At 51.0% G+C, this 24183-nt stretch overlaps 1 protein-coding gene across 2 annotated transcripts in view; it reads right to left on the bottom strand.

Moving 5' to 3' along the window:
- Positions 1-24183, bottom strand: part of map3k22 (mitogen-activated protein kinase kinase kinase 22) — a 146192-nt gene that overhangs the window by 69491 nt on the left and 52518 nt on the right. For both annotated transcript variants that reach the window (XM_055928155.1, XM_055928156.1), the window contains exons 6-7: positions 9124-9223; positions 60-164 (exon numbers count right to left, since the gene is read on the bottom strand). In XM_055928155.1, the coding sequence (XP_055784130.1) occupies positions 60-164; positions 9124-9223 (205 nt within the window). The remainder of the gene's footprint in view (positions 1-59; positions 165-9123; positions 9224-24183) is intronic.

Below are 24183 nucleotides of genomic sequence, written 5' to 3'. Positions count from 1 at the left end.
TCTGTTGCATGTATATGCTTGGACGAGGTCTTCTAAGGCGTGTGAAAGTGTAGACTCACGTGGTTGTTCTTGGGAGTTTTCAGCAGGAGTCTGAGCAGGCTGCTAGAGCCCACGTTGAGGACCGCTCTGTCGAGATCCTCCTGGCTCTTTAGAGGAACCAGCCGCTGCAGGGAGACATTCACATTATAGTCTTATCCAGATCCACCGTCCGTTATCACGTCAGAGACACCAACCGTTATCACGTCAGAGACAAGATACTACCGTTATTACGTCAGAGACAAGACACCGACCGTTATTACGTCAGAGACAAGACACCGACAGTTATTACGTCAGAGACAAGACACTACCGTTATTACGTCAGAGACAAGACACCGACCGTTATTACGTCAGAGACAAGACACCGTCCGTTATTACGTCAGAGACAAGACACTACCGTTATTACGTCAGAGACAAGACACCGACTGTTATTACGTCAGAGACAAGACACCGTCCGTTATTACGTCAGAGACAAGACACCGACTGTTATTACGTCAGAGACAAGACACTACCGTTATTACGTCAGAGACAAGACACTACCGTTATTACGTCAGAGACAAGACACTACCGTTATTACGTCAGAGACAAGACACCGACCGTTATTACGTCAGAGACAAGACACCGAACGTTATTACGTCAGAGACAAGACACTACCGTTATTACGTCAGAGACAAGACACTACCGTTATTACGTCAGAGACAAGACACCGACCGCTATTACGTCAGAGACAAGACACTACCGTTATTACGTCAGAGACAAGACACCGACCGTTATTACGTCAGAGACAAGACACTACCGTTATTACGTCAGAGACAAGACACTACCGTTATTACGTCAAAGACAAGACACCGACCGCTATTACGTCAGAGACAAGACACTACCGTTATTACGTCAGAGACAAGACACCGACCGTTATTACGTCAGAGACAAGACACCGACCGCTATTACGTCAGAGACAAGACACTAACCGCTATTACGTCAGAGACAAGACACTACCGTTATTACGTCAGAGACAAGACACCGACCGCTATTACGTCAGAGACAAGACACTACCGTTATTACGTCAGAGACAAGATATTAACCGTTATCACGCCAGAGACAAGGTACTAACCGTTATTACGTCAGAGACAAGACACTACCGTTATTACGTCAGAGACAAGGTACTAACCGTTATCACGCCAGAGACACGGTACTAACCGTTATTACGTCAGAGACAAGACACCAACCGTTATCACGTCAGAGACAAGACACCGACCGTTATCACACCAGAGACAAGGCACTGACCGTTATCACGCCAGAGGCAAGACACTGACCGTTATTACGTCAGAGACAAGACACTACCGTTATTACGTCAGAGACAAGACACTACCGTTATCACGTCAGAGACACTACCGTTATCACGTCAGAGACAAGACACTAACCGTTATTACGTCAGAGACAAGACACTAACCGTTATTACGTCAGAGACAAGACACTAACCGTTATTACGTCAGAGACAAGACACTAACCGTTATTACGTCAGAGACAAGATACTACCGTTATTACGTCAGAGACAAGACACTAACCGTTATTACGTCAGAGACAAGACACTAACCGTTATTACGTCAGAGACAAGACACTAACCGTTATTACGTCAGAGACAAGACACTAACCGTTATTACGTCAGAGACAAGACACTAACCGTTATTACGTCAGAGACAAGACACTAACCGTTATTACGTCAGAGACAAGACACTAACCGTTATTACGTCAGAGACAAGACACTGACCGTTATTACGTCAGAGACAAGACACTACCGTTATTACGTCAGAGACAAGACACCATCCGTTATTACGTCAGAGACAAGACACTACCGTTATTACGTCAGAGACACTACCGTTATCACGTCAGAGACAAGACACTACCGTTATCACGTCAGAGACAAGACACTACCGTTATTACGTCAGAGACAAGACACTACCGTTATTACGTCAGAGACAAGACACTACCGTTATTACGTCAGAGACAAGACACCATCCGTTATTACGTCAGAGACAAGACACTACCGTTATTACGTCAGAGACAAGACACCATCCGTTATTACATCAGAGACAAGACACTACCTATATTACATCAGAGACAAGACACTACCGTTATTACGTCAGAGACAAGACACTACCTATATTACGTCAGAGACAAGACACCGTCCGTTATTACGTCAGAGACAAGACACCGTCCGTTATTACGTCAGAGACAAGACACTAACCGTTATTACGTCAGAGACAAGACACTACCGTTATTACGTCAGAGACAGCAACCGTTATTACGTCAGAGACAAGATACTAACCGTTATTACGTCAGAGACAAGACACCATCCGTTATTACGTCAGAGACAAGACACTACCGTTATTACGCCAGAGACACCAACTGTTATTACGTCAGAGACAAGACACTACCGTTATTACGTCAGAGACACCAACCGTTATTACGTCAGAGACAAGACACCATCCGTTATTACGTCAGAGACAAGACACTACCGTTATTACGTCAGAGACAAGACACTACCGTTATTACGTCAGAGACAAGACACCATCCGTTATTACGTCAGAGACAAGACACTACCGTTATTACGTCAGAGACAAGATACTAACCGTTATTACGTCAGAGACAAGATACCAACCGTTATTACGTCAGAGACAAGACACCAACCGTTATTACGTCAGAGACAAGACACCAACCGTTATTACGTCAGAGACAAGACACCGTCCGTTATTACGTCAGAGACAAGACACCGTCCGTTATTACGTCAGAGACAAGACACCGTCCGTTATTACGTCAGAGACAAGACACCGTCCGTTACTACGTCAGAGACAAGACACTACCGTTATTAAGTCAGAGACAAGACACCGTCCGTTATTACGTCAGAGACAAGATACTACCGTTATTACGTCAGAGACAAGATACTACCGTTATTACGTCAGAGACAAGATACTACCGTTATTACGTCAGAGACAAGACACTACCGTTATTACGTCAGAGACAAGACACTACCGTTATTACGTCAGAGACAAGACACTACCGTTATTACGTCAGAGACAAGACACTACCGTTATTACGTCAGAGACAAGACACTAACCGTTATTACGTCAGAGACAAGACACTAACCGTTATTACGTCAGAGACAAGATACTAACCGTTATTACGTCAGAGACAAGATACTAACCGTTATTACGTCAGAGACAAGACACCGTCCGTTATTACGTCAGAGACAAGACACCGTCCGTTATTACGTCAGAGACAAGACACTAACCGTTATTACGTCAGATACAAGATACTACCGTTATCACGTCAGAGACAAGACACCGTCCGTTATTACGTCAGAGACAAGACACCGTCCGTTATTACGTCAGAGACAAGACACCGTCCGTTATTACGTCAGAGACAAGACACTACCGTTATTACGTCAGAGACAAGACACCGTCCGTTATTACGTCAGAGACAAGACACCGTCCGTTATTACGTCAGAGACAAGACACTACCGTTATTACGTCAGAGACAAGACACCATCCGTTATTACGTCAGAGACAAGACACTACCGTTATTACGTCAGAGACACTACCGTTATCACGTCAGAGACAAGACACTACCGTTATCACGTCAGAGACAAGACACTACCGTTATTACGTCAGAGACAAGACAATACCTATATTACATCAGAGACAAGACAATACCTATATTACATCAGAGACAAGACAATACCTATATTACATCAGAGACAAGACACTACCTATATTACGTCAGAGACAAGACACCGTCCGTTATTACGTCAGAGACAAGACACTAACCGTTATTACGTCAGAGACAAGACACTACCGTTATTACGTCAGAGACACCAACCGTTATTACGTCAGAGACAAGACACCATCCGTTATTACGTCAGAGACAAGACACCGTCCGTTATTACGTCAGAGACAAGACACCGTCCGTTATTACGTCAGAGACAAGACACTAACCGTTATTACGTCAGAGACAAGACACTACCGTTATTACGTCAGAGACACCAACCGTTATTACGTCAGAGACAAGACACCATCCGTTATTACGTCAGAGACAAGACACTACCGTTATTACGTCAGAGACACCAACCGTTATTACGTCAGAGACAAGACACTACCGTTATTACGTCAGAGACACCAACCGTTATTACGTCAGAGACAAGACACCATCCGTTATTACGTCAGAGACAAGACACTACCGTTATTACGTCAGAGACACCAACCGTTATTACGTCAGAGACAAGACACTACCGTTATTACGTCAGAGACACCAACCGTTATTACGTCAGAGACAAGACACTACCGTTATTACGTCAGAGACAAGACACTACCGTTATTACGTCAGAGACAAGACACCATCTGTTATTACGTCAGAGACAAGACACTACCGTTATTACGTCAGAGACAAGATACTAACCGTTATTACGTCAGAGACAAGACACCAACCGTTATTACGTCAGAGACAAGACACCGTCCGTTATTACGTCAGAGACAAGACACCGTCCGTTATTACGTCAGAGACAAGACACCGTCCGTTATTACGTCAGAGACAAGACACCGTCCGTTACTACGTCAGAGACAAGACACCGTCCGTTATTACGTCAGAGACAAGACACCGTCCGTTATTACGTCAGAGACAAGACACCGTCCGTTATTACGTCAGATACAAGATACTACCGTTATTACGTCAGATACAAGACACTAACCGTTATCACGTCAGAGACAAGACACCGTCCGTTATTACGTCAGAGACAAGACACCGTCCGTTATTACGTCAGAGACAAGACACCACCGTTATTACGTCAGAGACAAGACACTACCGTTATTACGTCAGAGACAAGACACCGTCCGTTATTACGTCAGAGACAAGATATTAACCGTTATTACGTCAGAGACAAGATACTAACCGTTATTACGTCAGAGACAAGACACTACCGTTATTACGTCAGAGACAAGACACCGTCCGTTATTACGTCAGAGACAAGATACTACCGTTATTACGTCAGAGACAAGATACTAACCGTTATTACGTCAGAGACAAGACACTACCGTTATTACGTCAGAGACAAGACACCGTCCGTTATTACGTCAGAGACAAGATACTACCGTTATTACGTCAGAGACAAGATACTACCGTTATTACGTCAGAGACAAGACACCGTCCGTTATTACGTCAGAGACAAGATACTACCGTTATTACGTCAGAGACAAGACACTACCGTTATTACGTCAGAGACAAGACACTACCGTTATTACGTCAGAGACAAGATACTAACCGTTATTACGTCAGAGACAAGATACTAACCGTTATTACGTCAGAGACAAGATACTAACCGTTATTACGTCAGAGACAAGACACCGTCCGTTATTACGTCAGAGACAAGACACCGTCCGTTATTACGTCAGAGACAAGATACTACCGTTATTACGTCAGAGACAAGACACTACCGTTATTACGTCAGAGACAGCAACCGTTATTACGTCAGAGACAAGACACTACCGTTATTACGTCAGAGATACCAACCGTACTTAGTTATTCTGAGACAAGATACTTTCATCATGTTGTGATATGACACCATTATGTAATGCTGTAGTGTGACACCATTATGTAATGCTGTAGTGTGACACCATTATGTAATGCTGTAGTGTGACACCATTATGTAATGCTGTAGTGTGACACCATTATGTAATGCTGTAGTGTGACACCATTATGTAATGCTGTAGTGTGACACCATTATGTCATGTTGTAGTGTGACACCATTATGTAATGCTGTAGTGTGACACCATTATGTAATGCTGTAGTGTGACACCATTATGTCATGTTGTAGTGTGACACCATTATGTAATGCTGTAGTGTGACACCATTATGTAATGCTGTAGTGTGACACCATTATGTAATGCTGTAGTGTGACACCATTATGTAATGCTGTAGTGTGACACCATTATGTAATGCTGTAGTGTGACACCATTATGTAATGCTGTAGTGTGACACCATTATGTAATGCTGTAGTGTGACACCATTATGTAATGCTGTAGTGTGACACCATTATGTAATGCTGTAGTGTGACACCATTATGTAATGCTGTAGTGTGACACCATTATGTAATGCTGTAGTGTGACACCATTATGTAATGCTGTAGTGTGACACCATTATGTAATGCTGTAGTGTGACACCATTATGTAATGCTGTAGTGTGACACCATTATGTAATGCTGTAGTGTGACACCATTATGTAATGCTGTAGTGTGACACCATTATGTAATGCTGTAGTGTGACACCATTATGTAATGCTGTAGTGTGACACCATTATGCCATGTTGTGGTGTGATACCATTATGTCATGTTGTGGTGTGATACCATTATGTAATGCTGTAGTGTGACACCATTATGCCATGTTGTGGTGTGACACCATTATGCCATGTTGTGGTGTAATGTGACACCATTATGCCATGTTGTGGTGTAATGTGACACCATTATGCCATGTTGTGGTGTAATGTGACACCATTATGCCATGTTGTGGTGTAATGTGACACCATTATGCCATGTTGTGGTGTAATGTGACACCATTATGCCATGTTGTGGTGTAATGTGACACCATTATGCCATGTTGTGGTGTAATGTGACACCATTATGCCATGTTGTGGTGTAATGTGACACCATTATGCCATGTTGTGGTGTAATGTGACACCATTATGCCATGTTGTGGTGTAATGTGACACCATTATGCCATGTTGTGGTGTAATGTGACACCATTATGCCATGCTGTGGTGTAATGTGATACCATTATGCCATGTTGTGGTGTGATACCATTATGTCATGTTGTGGTGTGATACCATTATGTCATGTTGTGGTGTGATACCATTATGTCATGTTGTGGTGTGATACCATTATGTCATGTTGTGGTGTGATACCATTATGTCATGTTGTGGTGTGATACCATTATGTCATGTTGTGGTGTGATACCATTATGCCATGTTGTGGTGTAATGTGACACCATTATGCCATGTTGTGGTGTGATACCATTATGCCATGTTGTGGTGTAATGTGACACCATTATGTCACATTGTGGCGTGATACCATTATGCCATGCTGTGGTGTGATGTGACACCATTATGTCACGTGGTGGCGTGATACCACTATGTCACGTGGTGGCGTGATACCACTATGTCACGTTGTGGCGTGACACCATTATGTCACGTTGTGGCGTGACACCATTATGTCACGTTGTGGCGTGACACCATTATGTCACGGTGTGGCGTGACACCATTATGTCACGGTGTGGCGTGACACCATTATGTCACGGTGTGGCGTGACACCATTATGTCACGGTGTGGCGTGACACCACTATGTCACGGTGTGGTATGATGTGATATTGTGTTCTGTTATTGTGTTGTATCATCTACCTCTCTGTCTGTGTAGAAGAGGTCCATGTGTTATTGTGTTGTATCATCTACCTCTCTGTCTGTGTAGAAGAGGTCCATGTGTTGTATCATCTACCTCTCTGTCTGTGTAGAAGAGGTCCATGTGTTATTGTGCTGTATCATCTACCTCTCTGTCTGTGTAGAAGAGGTCCATGTGTTGTATCATCTACCTCTCTGTCTGTGTAGAAGAGGTCCATGTGTTATTGTGCTGTATCCTCTACCTCTCTGTCTGTGTAGAAGAGGTCCATGTGTTGTATCATCTACCTCTCTGTCTGTGTAGAAGAGGTCCATGTGTTATTGTGCTGTATCCTCTACCTCTCTGTCTGTGTAGAAGAGGTCCATGTGTTGTATCATCTACCTCTCTGTCTGTGTAGAAGAGGTCCATGTGTTGTATCATCTACCTCTCTGTCTGTGTAGAAGAGGTCCATGTGTTGTATCATCTACCTCTCTGTCTGTGTAGAAGAGGTCCATGTGTTATTGTGCTGTATCATCTACCTCTCTGTCTGTGTAGAAGAGGTCCATGTGTTATTGTGCTGTGTCATCTACCTCTCTGTCTGTGTAGAAGAGGTCCATGTGTTATTGTGTTGTATCATCTACCTCTCTGTCTGTGTAGAAGAGGTCCATGTGCTGTATCATCTACCTCTCTGTCTGTGTAGAAGAGGTCCATGTGTTGTTGTGTTGTATCATCTACCTCTCTGTCTGTGTAGAAGAGGTCCATGTGCTGTATTATCTACCTCTCTGTCTGTGTAGAAGAGGTCCATGTGTTGTATCATCTACCTCTCTGTCTGTGTAGAAGAGGTCCATGTGTTGTATCATCTACCTCTCTGTCTGTGTAGAAGAGGTCCATGTGTTGTATCATCTACCTCTCTGTCTGTGTAGAAGAGGTCCATGTGTTGTATCATCTACCTCTCTGTCTGTGTAGAAGAGGTCCATGTGTTGTATCATCTACCTCTCTGTCTGTGTAGAAGAGGTCCATGTGTTGTATCATCTACCTCTCTGTCTGTGTAGAAGAGGTCCATGTGTTATTGTGCTGTATCATCTACCTCTCTGTCTGTGTAGAAGAGGTCCATGTGTTGTATCATCTACCTCTCTGTCTGTGTAGAAGAGGTCCATGTGTTATTGTGTTGTATCATCTACCTCTCTGTCTGTGTAGAAGAGGTCCATGTGTTGTATCATCTACCTCTCTGTCTGTGTAGAAGAGGTCCATGTGTTGTATCATCTACCTCTCTGTCTGTGTAGAAGAGGTCCATGTGCTGTATTATCTACCTCTGTCTGTGTAGAAGAGGTCCATGTGTTGTATTATCTACCTCTCTGTCTGTGTAGAAGAGGTCCATGTGCTGTATTATCTACCTCTCTGTCTGTGTAGAAGAGGTCCATGTGCTGTATCATCTACCTCTCTGTCTGTGTAGAAGAGGTCCATGTGTTATTGTGCTGTATCATCTACCTCTCTGTCTGTGTAGAAGAGGTCCATGTGTTGTATCATCTACCTCTCTGTCTGTGTAGAAGAGGTCCATGTGTTATTGTGCTGTATCATCTACCTCTCTGTCTGTGTAGAAGAGGTCCATGTGTTATTGTGTTGTATCATCTACCTCTCTGTCTGTGTAGAAGAGGTCCATGTGTTGTATCATCTACCTCTCTGTCTGTGTAGAAGAGGTCCATGTGTTGTCCAAAGGCCTCTGTGACCTTGTGGAGCAGCTCCTTGATCTTCAGAGGTCGCTGGAACGGGATGATGCTGCGGAATAGAGGACAGAGGTCATCCTGAAGGCTCAGATAGAGACCCCGGCACAGAGACCCCGGTCCAATCCCCAATGTCCTACTATTAGTAGGGCAGGAAGCAACGCTGTCATGAGGCTCTATGGGGCAGGAAGCAACACTGTCATGAGGCTCTATGGGGCAGGAAGCAACACTGTCATGAGGCTCTATGGGGCAGGAAGCAACGCTGTCATGAGGCTCTATGGGGCAGGAAGCAACGCTGTCATGAGGCTCTATGGGGCAGGAAGCAACAGGAAGCAACGCTGTCATGAGGCTCTATGGGGCAGGAAGCAACAGGAAGCAACGCTGTCATGAGGCTCTATGGGGCAGGAAGCAACGCTGTCATGAGGCTCTATGGGGCAGGAAGCAACACTGTCATGAGGCTCTATGGGGCAGGAAGCAACTCTGTCATGAGGCTCTATGGGGCAGGAAGCAACACTGTCATGAGGCTCTATGGGGCAGGAAGCAACACTGTCATGAAGCTCTATGGGGCAGGAAGCAACTCTGTCATGAGGCTCTATGGGGCAGGAAGCAACACTGTCATGAGGCTCTATGGGGCAGGAAGCAACGCTGTCATGAGGCTCTTTGGGGCAGGAAGCAACGCTGTCATGAGGCTCTATGGGGCAGGAAGCAACAGGAAGCAACCCTGTCATGAGGCTCTATGGGGCAGGAAGCAACGCTGTCATGAGGCTCTATGGAACAGGAAGCAACGCTGTCATGAGGCTCTATGGGGCAGGAAGCAACACTGTCATGAGGCTCTATGGGGCAGGAAGCAACAGGAAGCAACGCTGTCATGAGGCTCTATGGGGCAGGAAGCAACAGGAAGCAACCCTGTCATGAGGCTCTATGGAACAGGAAGCAACGCTGTCATGAGGCTCTATGGGGCAGGAAGCAACGCTGTCATGAGGCTCTATGAGGCAGGAAGCAACACTGTCATGAGGCTCTATGAGGCAGGAAGCAACGCTGTCATGAGGCTCTTTGGGGCAGGAAGCAACAGGAAGCAACGCTGTCATGAGGCTCTATGGGGCAGGAAGCAACACTGTCATGAGGCTCTATGGGGCAGGAAGCAACGCTGTCATGAGGCTCTATGGGGCAGGAAGCAACGCTGTCATGAGGCTCTATGGAACAGGAAGCAACGCTGTCATGAGGCTCTATGGGGCAGGAAGCAACACTGTCATGAGGCTCTATGAGGCAGGAAGCAACACTGTCATGAGGCTCTATGGAACAGGAAGCAACGCTGTCATGAGGCTCTATGGGGCAGGAAGCAACGCTGTCATGAGGCTCTATGGGGCAGGAAGCAACAGGAAGCAACGCTGTCATGAGGCTCTATGAGGCAGGAAGCAACGCTGTCATGAGGCTCTATGGGGCAGGAAGCAACAGGAAGCAACGCTGTCATGAGGCTCTATGAGGCAGGAAGCAACGCTGTCATGAGGCTCTATGGGGCAGGAAGCAACGCTGTCATGAGGCTCTATGGAACAGGAAGCAACGCTGTCATGAGGCTCTATGGGGCAGGAAGCAACACTGTCGTGAGGCTCTATGGGGCAGGAAGCAACAGGAAGCAACGCTGTCATGAGGCTCTATGGGGCAGGAAGCAACGTTGTCATGAGGCTCTATGGGGCAGGAAGCAACGCTGTCATGAGGCTCTATGGGGCAGGAAGCAACAGGAAGCAACCCTGTCATGAGGCTCTATGGAACAGGAAGCAACGCTGTCATGAGGCTCTATGGAACAGGAAGCAACGCTGTCATGAGGCTCTATGGGGCAGGAAGCAACGCTGTCATGAGGCTCTATGGAACAGGAAGCAACGCTGTCATGAGGCTCTATGGGGCAGGAAGCAACGCTGTCATGAGGCTCTATGGGGCAGGAAGCAACGCTGTCATGAGGCTCTATGAGGCAGGAAGCAACGCTGTCATGAGGCTCTATGGGGCAGGAAGCAACGCTGTCATGAGGCTCTATGGGGCAGGAAGCAACGCTGTCATGAGGCTCTATGGGGCAGGAAGCAACACTGTCATGAGGCTCTATGGGGCAGGAAGCAACACTGTCATGAGGCTCTATGGGGCAGGAAGCAACGCTGTCATGAGGCTCTATGGGGCAGGAAGCAACGCTGTCATGAGGCTCTATGGGGCAGGAAGCAACAGGAAGCAACACTGTCATGAGGCTCTATGGGGCAGGAAGCAACGCTGTCATGAGGCTCTATGGGGCAGGAAGCAACAGGAAGCAACGCTGTCATGAGGCTCTATGAGGCAGGAAGCAACGCTGTCATGAGGCTCTATGGGGCAGGAAGCAACACTGTCATGAGGCTCTATGGGGCAGGAAGCAACACTGTCATGAGGCTCTATGGGGCAGGAAGCAACGCTGTCATGAGGCTCTATGGGGCAGGAAGCAACACTGTCATGAGGCTCTATGGGGCAGGAAGCAACAGGAAGCAACGCTGTCATGAGGCTCTATGGGGCAGGAAGCAACAGGAAGCAACGCTGTCATGAGGCTCTATGGGGCAGGAAGCAACGCTGTCATGAGGCTCTATGGGGCAGGAAGCAACGCTGTCATGAGGCTCTATGGGGCAGGAAGCAACGCTGTCATGAGGCTCTATGGGGCAGGAAGCAACACTGTCATGAGGCTCTATGGGGCAGGAAGCAACACTGTCATGAGGCTCTATGGGGCAGGAAGCAACGCTGTCATGAGGCTCTATGAGGCAGGAAGCAACGCTGTCATGAGGCTCTATGGGGCAGGAAGCAACGCTGTCATGAGGCTCTATGGGGCAGGAAGCAACGCTGTCATGAGGCTCTATGGAACAGGAAGCAACGCTGTCATGAGGCTCTATGGAACAGGAAGCAACGCTGTCATGAGGCTCTATGGGGCAGGAAGCAACGCTGTCATGAGGCTCTATGGGGCAGGAAGCAACGCTGTCATGAGGCTCTATGGGGCAGGAAGCAACAGGAAGCAACCCTGTCATGAGGCTCTATGGAACAGGAAGCAACGCTGTCATGAGGCTCTATGGAACAGGAAGCAACGCTGTCATGAGGCTCTATGGGGCAGGAAGCAACAGGAAGCAACCCTGTCATGAGGCTCTATGGGGCAGGAAGCAACCCTGTCATGAGGCTCTATGGGGCAGGAAGCAACGCTGTCATGAGGCTCTATGGGGCAGGAAGCAACCCTGTCATGAGGCTCTATGAGGCAGGAAGCAACGCTGTCATGAGGCTCTATGGGGCAGGAAGCAACGCTGTCATGAGGCTCTATGAGGCAGGAAGCAACACTGTCATGAGGCTCTATGGGGCAGGAAGCAACACTGTCATGAGGCTCTATGGGGCAGGAAGCAACGCTGTCATGAGGCTCTATGGGGCAGGAAGCAACACTGTCATGAGGCTCTATGGGGCAGGAAGCAACGCTGTCATGAAGCTCTATGGGGCAGGAAGCAACACTGTCATGAAGCTCTATGGGGCAGGAAGCAACGCTGTCATGAGGCTCTATGGGGCAGGAAGCAACAGGAAGCAACGCTGTCATGAGGCTCTATGGGGCAGGAAGCAACGCTGTCATGAGGCTCTATGGGGCAGGAAGCAACGCTGTCATGAGGCTCTATGGGGCAGGAAGCAACGCTGTCATGAGGCTCTATGGGGCAGGAAGCAACAGGAAGCAACGCTGTCATGAGGCTCTATGGGGCAGGAAGCAACGCTGTCATGAGGCTCTATGGGGCAGGAAGCAACGCTGTCATGAGGCTCTATGGGGCAGGAAGCAACGCTGTCATGAGGCTCTATGGGGCAGGAAGCAACACTGTCATGAGGCTCTATGGGGCAGGAAGCAACAGGAAGCAACGCTGTCATGAGGCTCTATGGGGCAGGAAGCAACGCTGTCATGAGGCTCTATGGGGCAGGAAGCAACGCTGTCATGAGACTCTATGGGGCAGGAAGCAACAGGAAGCAACGCTGTCATGAGGCTCTATGGGGCAGGAAGCAACGCTGTCATGAGGCTCTATGGGGCAGGAAGCAACGCTGTCATGAGGCTCTATGGGGCAGGAAGCAACGCTGTCATGAGGCTCTATGGAACAGGAAGCAACGCTGTCATGAGGCTCTATGGGGCAGGAAGCAACACTGTCATGAGGCTCTATGGGGCAGGAAGCAACGCTGTCATGAGGCTCTATGGGGCAGGAAGCAACGCTGTCATGAGGCTCTATGGAACAGGAAGCAACGCTGTCATGAGGCTCTATGGGGCAGGAAGCAACACTGTCATGAGGCTCTATGGGGCAGGAAGCAACGCTGTCATGAGGCTCTATGGGGCAGGAAGCAACGCTGTCATGAGGCTCTATGGGGCAGGAAGCAACGCTGTCATGAGGCTCTATGGGGCAGGAAGCAACACTGTCATGAGGCTCTATGGAACAGGAAGCAACACTGTCATGAGGCTCTATGGTGCAGGAAGCAACGCTGTCATGAGGCTCTATGGGGCAGGAAGCAACAGGAAGCAACGCTGTCATGAGGCTCTATGGGGCAGGAAGCAACAGGAAGCAACGCTGTCATGAGGCTCTATGGGGCAGGAAGCAACGCTGTCATGAGGCTCTATGGGGCAGGAAGCAACAGGAAGCAACGCTGTCATGAGGCTCTATGGGGCAGGAAGCAACGCTGTCATGAGGCTCTATGGGGCAGGAAGCAACACTGTCATGAGGCTCTATGGGGCAGGAAGCAACGCTGTCATGAAGCTCTATGGGGCAGGAAGCAACGCTGTCATGAGGCTCTATGAGGCAGGAAGCAACGCTGTCATGAGGCTCTATGGGGCAGGAAGCAACAGGAAGCAACGCTGTCATGAGGCTCTATGGGGCAGGAAGCAACGCTGTCATGAGGCTCTATGGGGCAGGAAGCAACGCTGTCATGAGGCTCTATGGGGCAGGAAGCAACGCTGTCATGAGGCTCTATGGGGCAGGAAGCAACGCTGTCATGAGGCTCTATGGAACAGGAAGCAACGCTGTCATGAGGCTCTATGGGGCAGGAAGCAACAGGAAGCAACCCTGTCATGAGGCTCTATGGGGCAGGAAGCAACCCTGTCATGAGGCTCTATGGGGCAGGAAGCAACGCTGTCATGAGGCTCTATGGGGCAGGAAGCAACCCTGTCATGAGGCTCTATGAGGCAGGAAGCAACGCTGTCATGAGGCTCTATGGGGCAGGAAGCAACGCTGTCATGAGGCTCTATGAGGCAGGAAGCAACACTGTCATGAGGCTCTATGGGGCAGGAAGCAACACTGTCATGAGGCTCTATGGGGCAGGAAGCAACGCTGTCATGAGGCTCTATGGGGCAGGAAGCAACTCTGTCATGAGGCTCTATGGGGCAGGAAGCAACACTGTCATGAGGCTCTATGGGGCAGGAAGCAACGCTGTCATGAGGCTCTATGGAACAGGAAGCAACGCTGTCATGAGGCTCTATGGAACAGGAAGCAACACTGTCATGAAGCTCTATGGGGCAGGAAGCAACGCTGTCATGAGGCTCTATGGGGCAGGAAGCAACACTGTCATGAGGCTCTATGGGGCAGGAAGCAACAGGAAGCAACGCTGTCATGAGGCTCTATGGGGCAGGAAGCAACGCTGTCATGAGGCTCTATGGGGCAGGAAGCAACAGGAAGCAACGCTGTCATGAGGCTCTATGGGGCAGGAAGCAACGCTGTCATGAGGCTCTATGGGGCAGGAAGCAACACTGTCATGAGGCTCTATGGGGCAGGAAGCAACACTGTCATGAGGCTCTATGGGGCAGGAAGCAACAGGAAGCAACGCTGTCGTGAGGCTCTATGGGGCAGGAAGCAACGCTGTCATGAGGCTCTATGGGGTAGGAAGCAACGCTGTCATGAGGCTCTATGGGGCAGGAAGCAACACTGTCATGAGGCTCTATGGGGCAGGAAGCAACAGGAAGCAACACTGTCATGAGGCTCTATGGGGCAGGAAGCAACACTGTCATGAGGCTCTATGGGGCAGGAAGCAACGCTGTCATGAGGCTCTATGGGGCAGGAAGCAACGCTGTCATGAGGCTCTATGGGGCAGGAAGCAACAGGAAGCAACGCTGTCATGAGGCTCTATGGGGCAGGAAGCAACGCTGTCGTGAGGCTCTATGGGGCAGGAAGCAACAGGAAGCAACGCTGTCATGAGGCTCTATGGGGCAGGAAGCAACGCTGTCATGAGGCTCTATGGGGCAGGAAGCAACGCTGTCATGAGGCTCTATGAGGCAGGAAGCAACGCTGTCATGAGGCTCTATGGGGCAGGAAGCAACAGGAAGCAGCGCTGTCATGAGGCTCTATGGAACAGGAAGCAACGCTGTCATGAGGCTCTATGGGGCAGGAAGCAACGCTGTCATGAGGCTCTATGGAGCAGGAAGCAACGCTGTCATGAGGCTCTATGGGGCAGGAAGCAACAGGAAGCAACGCTGTCATGAGGCTCTATGGGGCAGGAAGCAACGCTGTCATGAGGCTCTATGGGGCAGGAAGCAACAGGAAGCAACGCTGTCATGAGGCTCTATGGGGCAGGAAGCAACGCTGTCATGAGGCTCTATGGAACAGGAAGCAACGCTGTCATGAGGCTCTATGGGGCAGGAAGCAACAGGAAGCAACGCTGTCATGAGGCTCTATGGAACAGGAAGCAACGCTGTCATGAGGCTCTATGGGGCAGGAAGCAACAGGAAGCAACGCTGTCATGAGGCTCTATGGGGCAGGAAGCAACGCTGTCATGAGGCTCTATGGGGCAGGAAGCAACGCTGTCATGAGGCTCTATGGGGCAGGAAGCAACGCTGTCATGAGGCTCTATGGGGCAGGAAGCAACGCTGTCATGAGGCTCTATGGGGCAGGAAGCAACGCTGTCATGAGGCTCTATGGGGCAGGAAGCAACGCTGTCATGAGGCTCTATGGGGCAGGAAGCAACGCTGTCATGAGGCTCTATGGGGCAGGAAGCAACGCTGTCATGAGGCTCTATGGGGCAGGAAGCAACGCTGTCATGAGGCTCTATGGGGCAGGAAGCAACGCTGTCGTGAGGCTCTATGGGGCAGGAAGCAACAGGAAGCAACACTGTCATGAGGCTCTTTGGGGCAGGAAGCAACGCTGTCATGAGGCTCTATGGGGCAGGAAGCAACGCTGTCATGAGGCTCTATGAGGCAGGAAGCAACACTGTCATGAGGCTCTATGAGGCAGGAAGCAACGCTGTCATGAGGCTCTATGGGGCAGGAAGCAACGCTGTCATGAGGCTCTATGGGGCAGGAAGCAACAGGAAGCAACGCTGTCATGAGGCTCTATGGGGCAGGAAGCAACGCTGTCATGAGGCTCTATGAGGCAGGAAGCAACACTGTCATGAGGCTCTATGAGGCAGGAAGCAACGCTGTCATGAGGCTCTATGGGGCAGGAAGCAACACTGTCATGAGGCTCTATGGGGCAGGAAGCAACGCTGTCATGAGGCTCTATGGGGCAGGAAGCAACGCTGTCGTGAGGCTCTATGGGGCAGGAAGCAACAGGAAGCAACGCTGTCATGAGGCTCTATGGGGCAGGAAGCAACGCTGTCATGAGGCTCTATGGGACAGGAAGCAACGCTGTCATGAGGCTCTATGGGGCAGGAAGCAACGCTGTCATGAGGCTCTATGGGGCAGGAAGCAACAGGAAGCAACCCTGTCATGAGGCTCTATGAGGCAGGAAGCAACACTGTCATGAGGCTCTATGGGGCAGGAAGCAACAGGAAGCAACGCTGTCATGAGGCTCTATGAGGCAGGAAGCAACACTGTCATGAGGCTCTATGGGGCAGGAAGCAACAGGAAGCAACGCTGTCATGAGGCTCTATGAGGCAGGAAGCAACACTGTCATGAGGCTCTATGAGGCAGGAAGCAACGCTGTCATGAGGCTCTATGGGGCAGGAAGCAACGCTGTCATGAGGCTCTATGGGGCAGGAAGCAACGCTGTCATGAGGCTCTATGGGGCAGGAAGCAACACTGTCATGAGGCTCTATGGGGCAGGAAGCAACGCTGTCATGAGGCTCTATGGGGCAGGAAGCAACAGGAAGCAACGCTGTCATGAGGCTCTATGGGGCAGGAAGCAACAGGAAGCAACGCTGTCATGAGGCTCTATGGAACAGGAAGCAACGCTGTCATGAGGCTCTATGGGGCAGGAAGCAACACTGTCGTGAGGCTCTATGGGGCAGGAAGCAACAGGAAGCAACGCTGTCATGAGGCTCTATGGGGCAGGAAGCAACGCTGTCATGAGGCTCTATGGGGCAGGAAGCAACGCTGTCATGAGGCTCTATGGGGCAGGAAGCAACGCTGTCATGAGACTCTATGGGGCAGGAAGCAACAGGAAGCAACGCTGTCATGAGGCTCTATGGGGCAGGAAGCAACGCTGTCATGAGGCTCTATGAGGCAGGAAGCAACACTGTCATGAGGCTCTATGAGGCAGGAAGCAACGCTGTCATGAGGCTCTATGGGGCAGGAAGCAACACTGTCATGAGGCTCTATGGGGCAGGAAGCAACACTGTCATGAGGCTCTATGGGGCAGGAAGCAACGCTGTCATGAGGCTCTATGGGGCAGGAAGCAACAGGAAGCAACGCTGTCATGAGGCTCTATGGGGCAGGAAGCAACGCTGTCATGAGGCTCTATGGGGCAGGAAGCAACGCTGTCATGAGGCTCTATGGGGCAGGAAGCAACGCTGTCATGAGGCTCTATGGGGCAGGAAGCAACGCTGTCATGAGGCTCTATGAGGCAGGAAGCAACACTGTCATGAGGCTCTATGGGGCAGGAAGCAACGCTGTCATGAGGCTCTATGGGGCAGGAAGCAACGCTGTCATGAGGCTCTATGGGGCAGGAAGCAACGCTGTCATGAGGCTCTATGGGGCAGGAAGCAACACTGTCATGAGGCTCTATGAGGCAGGAAGCAACACTGTCATGAGGCTCTATGGGGCAGGAAGCAACAGGAAGCAACGCTGTCATGAGGCTCTATGGGGCAGGAAGCAACAGGAAGCAACGCTGTCATGAGGCTCTATGGAACAGGAAGCAACGCTGTCATGAGGCTCTATGGGGCAGGAAGCAACACTGTCGTGAGGCTCTATGGGGCAGGAAGCAACAGGAAGCAACGCTGTCATGAGGCTCTATGGGGCAGGAAGCAACGCTGTCATGAGGCTCTATGAGGCAGGAAGCAACACTGTCATGAGGCTCTATGGGGCAGGAAGCAACGCTGTCATGAGGCTCTATGGGGCAGGAAGCAACGCTGTCATGAGGCTCTATGGGGCAGGAAGCAACGCTGTCATGAGGCTCTATGGGGCAGGAAGCAACGCTGTCATGAGGCTCTATGGGACAGGAAGCAACACTGTCATGAGGCTCTATGGGGCAGGAAGCAACGCTGTCATGAGGCTCTATGGGGCAGGAAGCAACGCTGTCATGAGGCTCTATGGGGCAGGAAGCAACGCTGTCATGAGGCTCTATGGGGCAGGAAGCAACAGGAAGCAACGCTGTCATGAGGCTCTATGGGGCAGGAAGCAACACTGTCATGAGGCTCTATGGGGCAGGAAGCAACACTGTCATGAGGCTCTATGGGGCAGGAAGCAACGCTGTCATGAGGCTCTATGGGGCAGGAAGCAACGCTGTCATGAGGCTCTATGGGGCAGGAAGCAACGCTGTCATGAGGCTCTATGGGGCAGGAAGCAACGCTGTCATGAGGCTCTATGGGGCAGGAAGCAACACTGTCATGAGGCTCTATGGGGCAGGAAGCAACGCTGTCATGAGGCTCTATGGGGCAGGAAGCAACAGGAAGCAACGCTGTCATGAGGCTCTATGGGGCAGGAAGCAACAGGAAGCAACGCTGTCATGAGGCTCTATGGAACAGGAAGCAACGCTGTCATGAGGCTCTATGGGGCAGGAAGCAACACTGTCGTGAGGCTCTATGGGGCAGGAAGCAACAGGAAGCAACGCTGTCATGAGGCTCTATGGGGCAGGAAGCAACGCTGTCATGAGGCTCTATGGGGCAGGAAGCAACGCTGTCATGAGGCTCTATGGGGCAGGAAGCAATACTGTCATGAGACTCTATGGGGCAGGAAGCAACAGGAAGCAACGCTGTCATGAGGCTCTATGGGGCAGGAAGCAACGCTGTCATGAGGCTCTATGGAACAGGAAGCAACACTGTCATGAGGCTCTATGGAACAGGAAGCAACGCTGTCATGAGGCTCTATGGGGCAGGAAGCAACGCTGTCATGAGGCTCTATGGGGCAGGAAGCAACGCTGTCATGAGGCTCTATGGGGCAGGAAGCAACGCTGTCATGAGGCTCTATGGGGCAGGAAGCAACGCTGTCATGAGGCTCTATGAGGCAGGAAGCAACGCTGTCATGAGGCTCTATGGAACAGGAAGCAACGCTGTCATGAGGCTCTATGGAACAGGAAGCAACACTGTCATGAGGCTCTATGGGGCAGGAAGCAACGCTGTCATGAGGCTCTATGGGGCAGGAAGCAACGCTGTCATGAGGCTCTATGGGGCAGGAAGCAACGCTGTCATGAGGCTCTATGGGGCAGGAAGCAACGCTGTCATGAGGCTCTATGGGGCAGGAAGCAACGCTGTCATGAGGCTCTATGGGGCAGGAAGCAACGCTGTCATGAGGCTCTATGGGGCAGGAAGCAACACTGTCGTGAGGCTCTATGGGGCAGGAAGCAACGCTGTCATGAGGCTCTATGGGGCAGGAAGCAACGCTGTCATGAGGCTCTATGAGGCAGGAAGCAACACTGTCATGAGGCTCTATGGGGCAGGAAGCAACAGGAAGCAACGCTGTCATGAGGCTCTATGGGGCAGGAAGCAACAGGAAGCAACGCTGTCATGAGGCTCTATGGAACAGGAAGCAACGCTGTCATGAGGCTCTATGGAACAGGAAGCAACACTGTCATGAGGCTCTATGGGGCAGGAAGCAACGCTGTCATGAGGCTCTATGGGGCAGGAAGCAACGCTGTCATGAGGCTCTATGGAACAGGAAGCAACGCTGTCATGAGGCTCTATGGGGCAGGAAGCAACGCTGTCATGAGGCTCTATGGGGCAGGAAGCAACGCTGTCATGAGGCTCTATGGGGCAGGAAGCAACGCTGTCATGAGGCTCTATGGGGCAGGAAGCAACGCTGTCATGAGGCTCTATGGGGCAGGAAGCAACGCTGTCATGAGGCTCTATGAGGCAGGAAGCAACGCTGTCATGAGGCTCTATGAGGCAGGAAGCAACGCTGTCATGAGGCTCTATGGAACAGGAAGCAACACTGTCATGAGGCTCTATGGGGCAGGAAGCAACAGGAAGCAACGCTGTCATGAGGCTCTATGGGGCAGGAAGCAACGCTGTCATGAGGCTCTATGGGGCAGGAAGCAACGCTGTCATGAGGCTCTATGGGGCAGGAAGCAACGCTGTCATGAGGCTCTATGGAACAGGAAGCAACACTGTCATGAGGCTCTATGGGCAGGAAGCAACAGGAAGCAACGCTGTCATGAGGCTCTATGGGGCAGGAAGCAACAGGAAGCAACGCTGTCATGAGGCTCTATGGAACAGGAAGCAACGCTGTCATGAGGCTCTATGGAACAGGAAGCAACACTGTCATGAGGCTCTATGGGGCAGGAAGCAACGCTGTCATGAGGCTCTATGGGGCAGGAAGCAACGCTGTCATGAGGCTCTATGGGGCAGGAAGCAACGCTGTCATGAGGCTCTATGGGGCAGGAAGCAACGCTGTCATGAGGCTCTATGGGGCAGGAAGCAACAGGAAGCAACGCTGTCATGAGGCTCTATGGGGCAGGAAGCAACACTGTCATGAGGCTCTATGGGGCAGGAAGCAACGCTGTCATGAGGCTCTATGGGGCAGGAAGCAACGCTGTCATGAGGCTCTATGGGGCAGGAAGCAACGCTGTCATGAGGCTCTATGAGGCAGGAAGCAACAGGAAGCAACCCTGTCATGAGGCTCTATGGGGCAGGAAGCAACACTGTCATGAGGCTCTATGGGGCAGGAAGCAACACTGTCATGAGGCTCTATGGGGCAGGAAGCAACACTGTCATGAGGCTCTATGAGGCAGGAAGCAACACTGTCATGAGGCTCTATGGGGCAGGAAGCAACGCTGTCATGAGGCTCTATGAGGCAGGAAGCAACGCTGTCATGAGGCTCTATGGGGCAGGAAGCAACAGGAAGCAACCCTGTCATGAGGCTCTATGGGGCAGGAAGCAACACTGTCATGAGGCTCTATGAGGCAGGAAGCAACGCTGTCATGAGGCTCTATGGGGCAGGAAGCAACAGGAAGCAACCCTGTCATGAGGCTCTATGGGGCAGGAAGCAACACTGTCATGAGGCTCTATGAGGCAGGAAGCAACACTGTCATGAGGCTCTATGGGGCAGGAAGCAACGCTGTCATGAGGCTCTATGGGGCAGGAAGCAACAGGAAGCAACGCTGTCATGAGGCTCTATGGGGCAGGAAGCAACAGGAAGCAACGCTGTCATGAGGCTCTATGGAACAGGAAGCAACGCTGTCATGAGGCTCTATGGGGCAGGAAGCAACACTGTCGTGAGGCTCTATGGGGCAGGAAGCAACAGGAAGCAACGCTGTCATGAGGCTCTATGGGGCAGGAAGCAACGCTGTCATGAGGCTCTATGGGGCAGGAAGCAACGCTGTCATGAGGCTCTATGGGGCAGGAAGCAACGCTGTCATGAGACTCTATGGGGCAGGAAGCAACAGGAAGCAACGCTGTCATGAGGCTCTATGGGGCAGGAAGCAACGCTGTCATGAGGCTCTATGGAACAGGAAGCAACACTGTCATGAGGCTCTATGGAACAGGAAGCAACGCTGTCATGAGGCTCTATGGGGCAGGAAGCAACGCTGTCATGAGGCTCTATGGGGCAGGAAGCAACGCTGTCATGAGGCTCTATGGGGCAGGAAGCAACGCTGTCATGAGGCTCTATGAGGCAGGAAGCAACGCTGTCATGAGGCTCTATGGGGCAGGAAGCAACGCTGTCATGAGGCTCTATGGGGCAGGAAGCAACGCTGTCATGAGGCTCTATGGAACAGGAAGCAACGCTGTCATGAGGCTCTATGGGGCAGGAAGCAACGCTGTCATGAGGCTCTATGGGGCAGGAAGCAACGCTGTCATGAGGCTCTATGAGGCAGGAAGGAACGCTGTCATGAGGCTCTATGAGGCAGGAAGCAACACTGTCATGAGGCTCTATGGGGCAGGAAGCAACAGGAAGCAACGCTGTCATGAGGCTCTATGGGGCAGGAAGCAACAGGAAGCAACGCTGTCATGAGGCTCTATGGAACAGGAAGCAACGCTGTCATGAGGCTCTATGGAACAGGAAGCAACGCTGTCATGAGGCTCTATGGGGCAGGAAGCAACGCTGTCATGAGGCTCTATGGGGCAGGAAGCAACGCTGTCATGAGGCTCTATGGAACAGGAAGCAACGCTGTCATGAGGCTCTATGGGGCAGGAAGCAACGCTGTCATGAGGCTCTATGGGGCAGGAAGCAACGCTGTCATGAGGCTCTATGGGGCAGGAAGCAACGCTGTCATGAGGCTCTATGGGGCAGGAAGCAACGCTGTCATGAGGCTCTATGGGGCAGGAAGCAACGCTGTCATGAGGCTCTATGAGGCAGGAAGCAACGCTGTCATGAGGCTCTATGAGGCAGGAAGCAACGCTGTCATGAGGCTCTATGGAACAGGAAGCAACACTGTCATGAGGCTCTATGGGGCAGGAAGCAACAGGAAGCAACGCTGTCATGAGGCTCTATGGGGCAGGAAGCAACGCTGTCATGAGGCTCTATGGGGCAGGAAGCAACGCTGTCATGAGGCTCTATGGGGCAGGAAGCAACGCTGTCATGAGGCTCTATGGAACAGGAAGCAACACTGTCATGAGGCTCTATGGGGCAGGAAGCAACAGGAAGCAACGCTGTCATGAGGCTCTATGGGGCAGGAAGCAACAGGAAGCAACGCTGTCATGAGGCTCTATGGAACAGGAAGCAACGCTGTCATGAGGCTCTATGGAACAGGAAGCAACACTGTCATGAGGCTCTATGGGGCAGGAAGCAACGCTGTCATGAGGCTCTATGGGGCAGGAAGCAACGCTGTCATGAGGCTCTATGGGGCAGGAAGCAACGCTGTCATGAGGCTCTATGGGGCAGGAAGCAACGCTGTCATGAGGCTCTATGGGGCAGGAAGCAACAGGAAGCAACGCTGTCATGAGGCTCTATGGGGCAGGAAGCAACACTGTCATGAGGCTCTATGGGGCAGGAAGCAACGCTGTCATGAGGCTCTATGGGGCAGGAAGCAACGCTGTCATGAGGCTCTATGGGGCAGGAAGCAACGCTGTCATGAGGCTCTATGAGGCAGGAAGCAACAGGAAGCAACCCTGTCATGAGGCTCTATGGGGCAGGAAGCAACACTGTCATGAGGCTCTATGGGGCAGGAAGCAACACTGTCATGAGGCTCTATGGGGCAGGAAGCAACACTGTCATGAGGCTCTATGAGGCAGGAAGCAACACTGTCATGAGGCTCTATGGGGCAGGAAGCAACGCTGTCATGAGGCTCTATGAGGCAGGAAGCAACGCTGTCATGAGGCTCTATGGGGCAGGAAGCAACAGGAAGCAACCCTGTCATGAGGCTCTATGGGGCAGGAAGCAACACTGTCATGAGGCTCTATGAGGCAGGAAGCAACGCTGTCATGAGGCTCTATGGGGCAGGAAGCAACAGGAAGCAACCCTGTCATGAGGCTCTATGGGGCAGGAAGCAACACTGTCATGAGGCTCTATGAGGCAGGAAGCAACGCTGTCATGAGGCTCTATGGGGCAGGAAGCAACGCTGTCATGAGGCTCTATGGGGCAGGAAGCAACACTGTCGTGAGGCTCTACTTTACCCCCCCTTCTCCCCCTCCCTCCTCACTGAGGCATTAAGGCCCTGGACATGAGAACTCAGTCATGATATAACACAATACCCCCCCTTCTCCCCCTCCCTCCTC

The sequence above is a fragment of the Salvelinus fontinalis genome, chromosome 7 (genome assembly GCF_029448725.1).
Source record: "Salvelinus fontinalis isolate EN_2023a chromosome 7, ASM2944872v1, whole genome shotgun sequence".
Classification (NCBI taxonomy): domain Eukaryota; kingdom Metazoa; phylum Chordata; class Actinopteri; order Salmoniformes; family Salmonidae; genus Salvelinus; species Salvelinus fontinalis.
The sequence above is the reverse complement of the archived record's forward strand: the minus strand, read 5'-3'. Positions and strand labels throughout refer to the sequence as shown.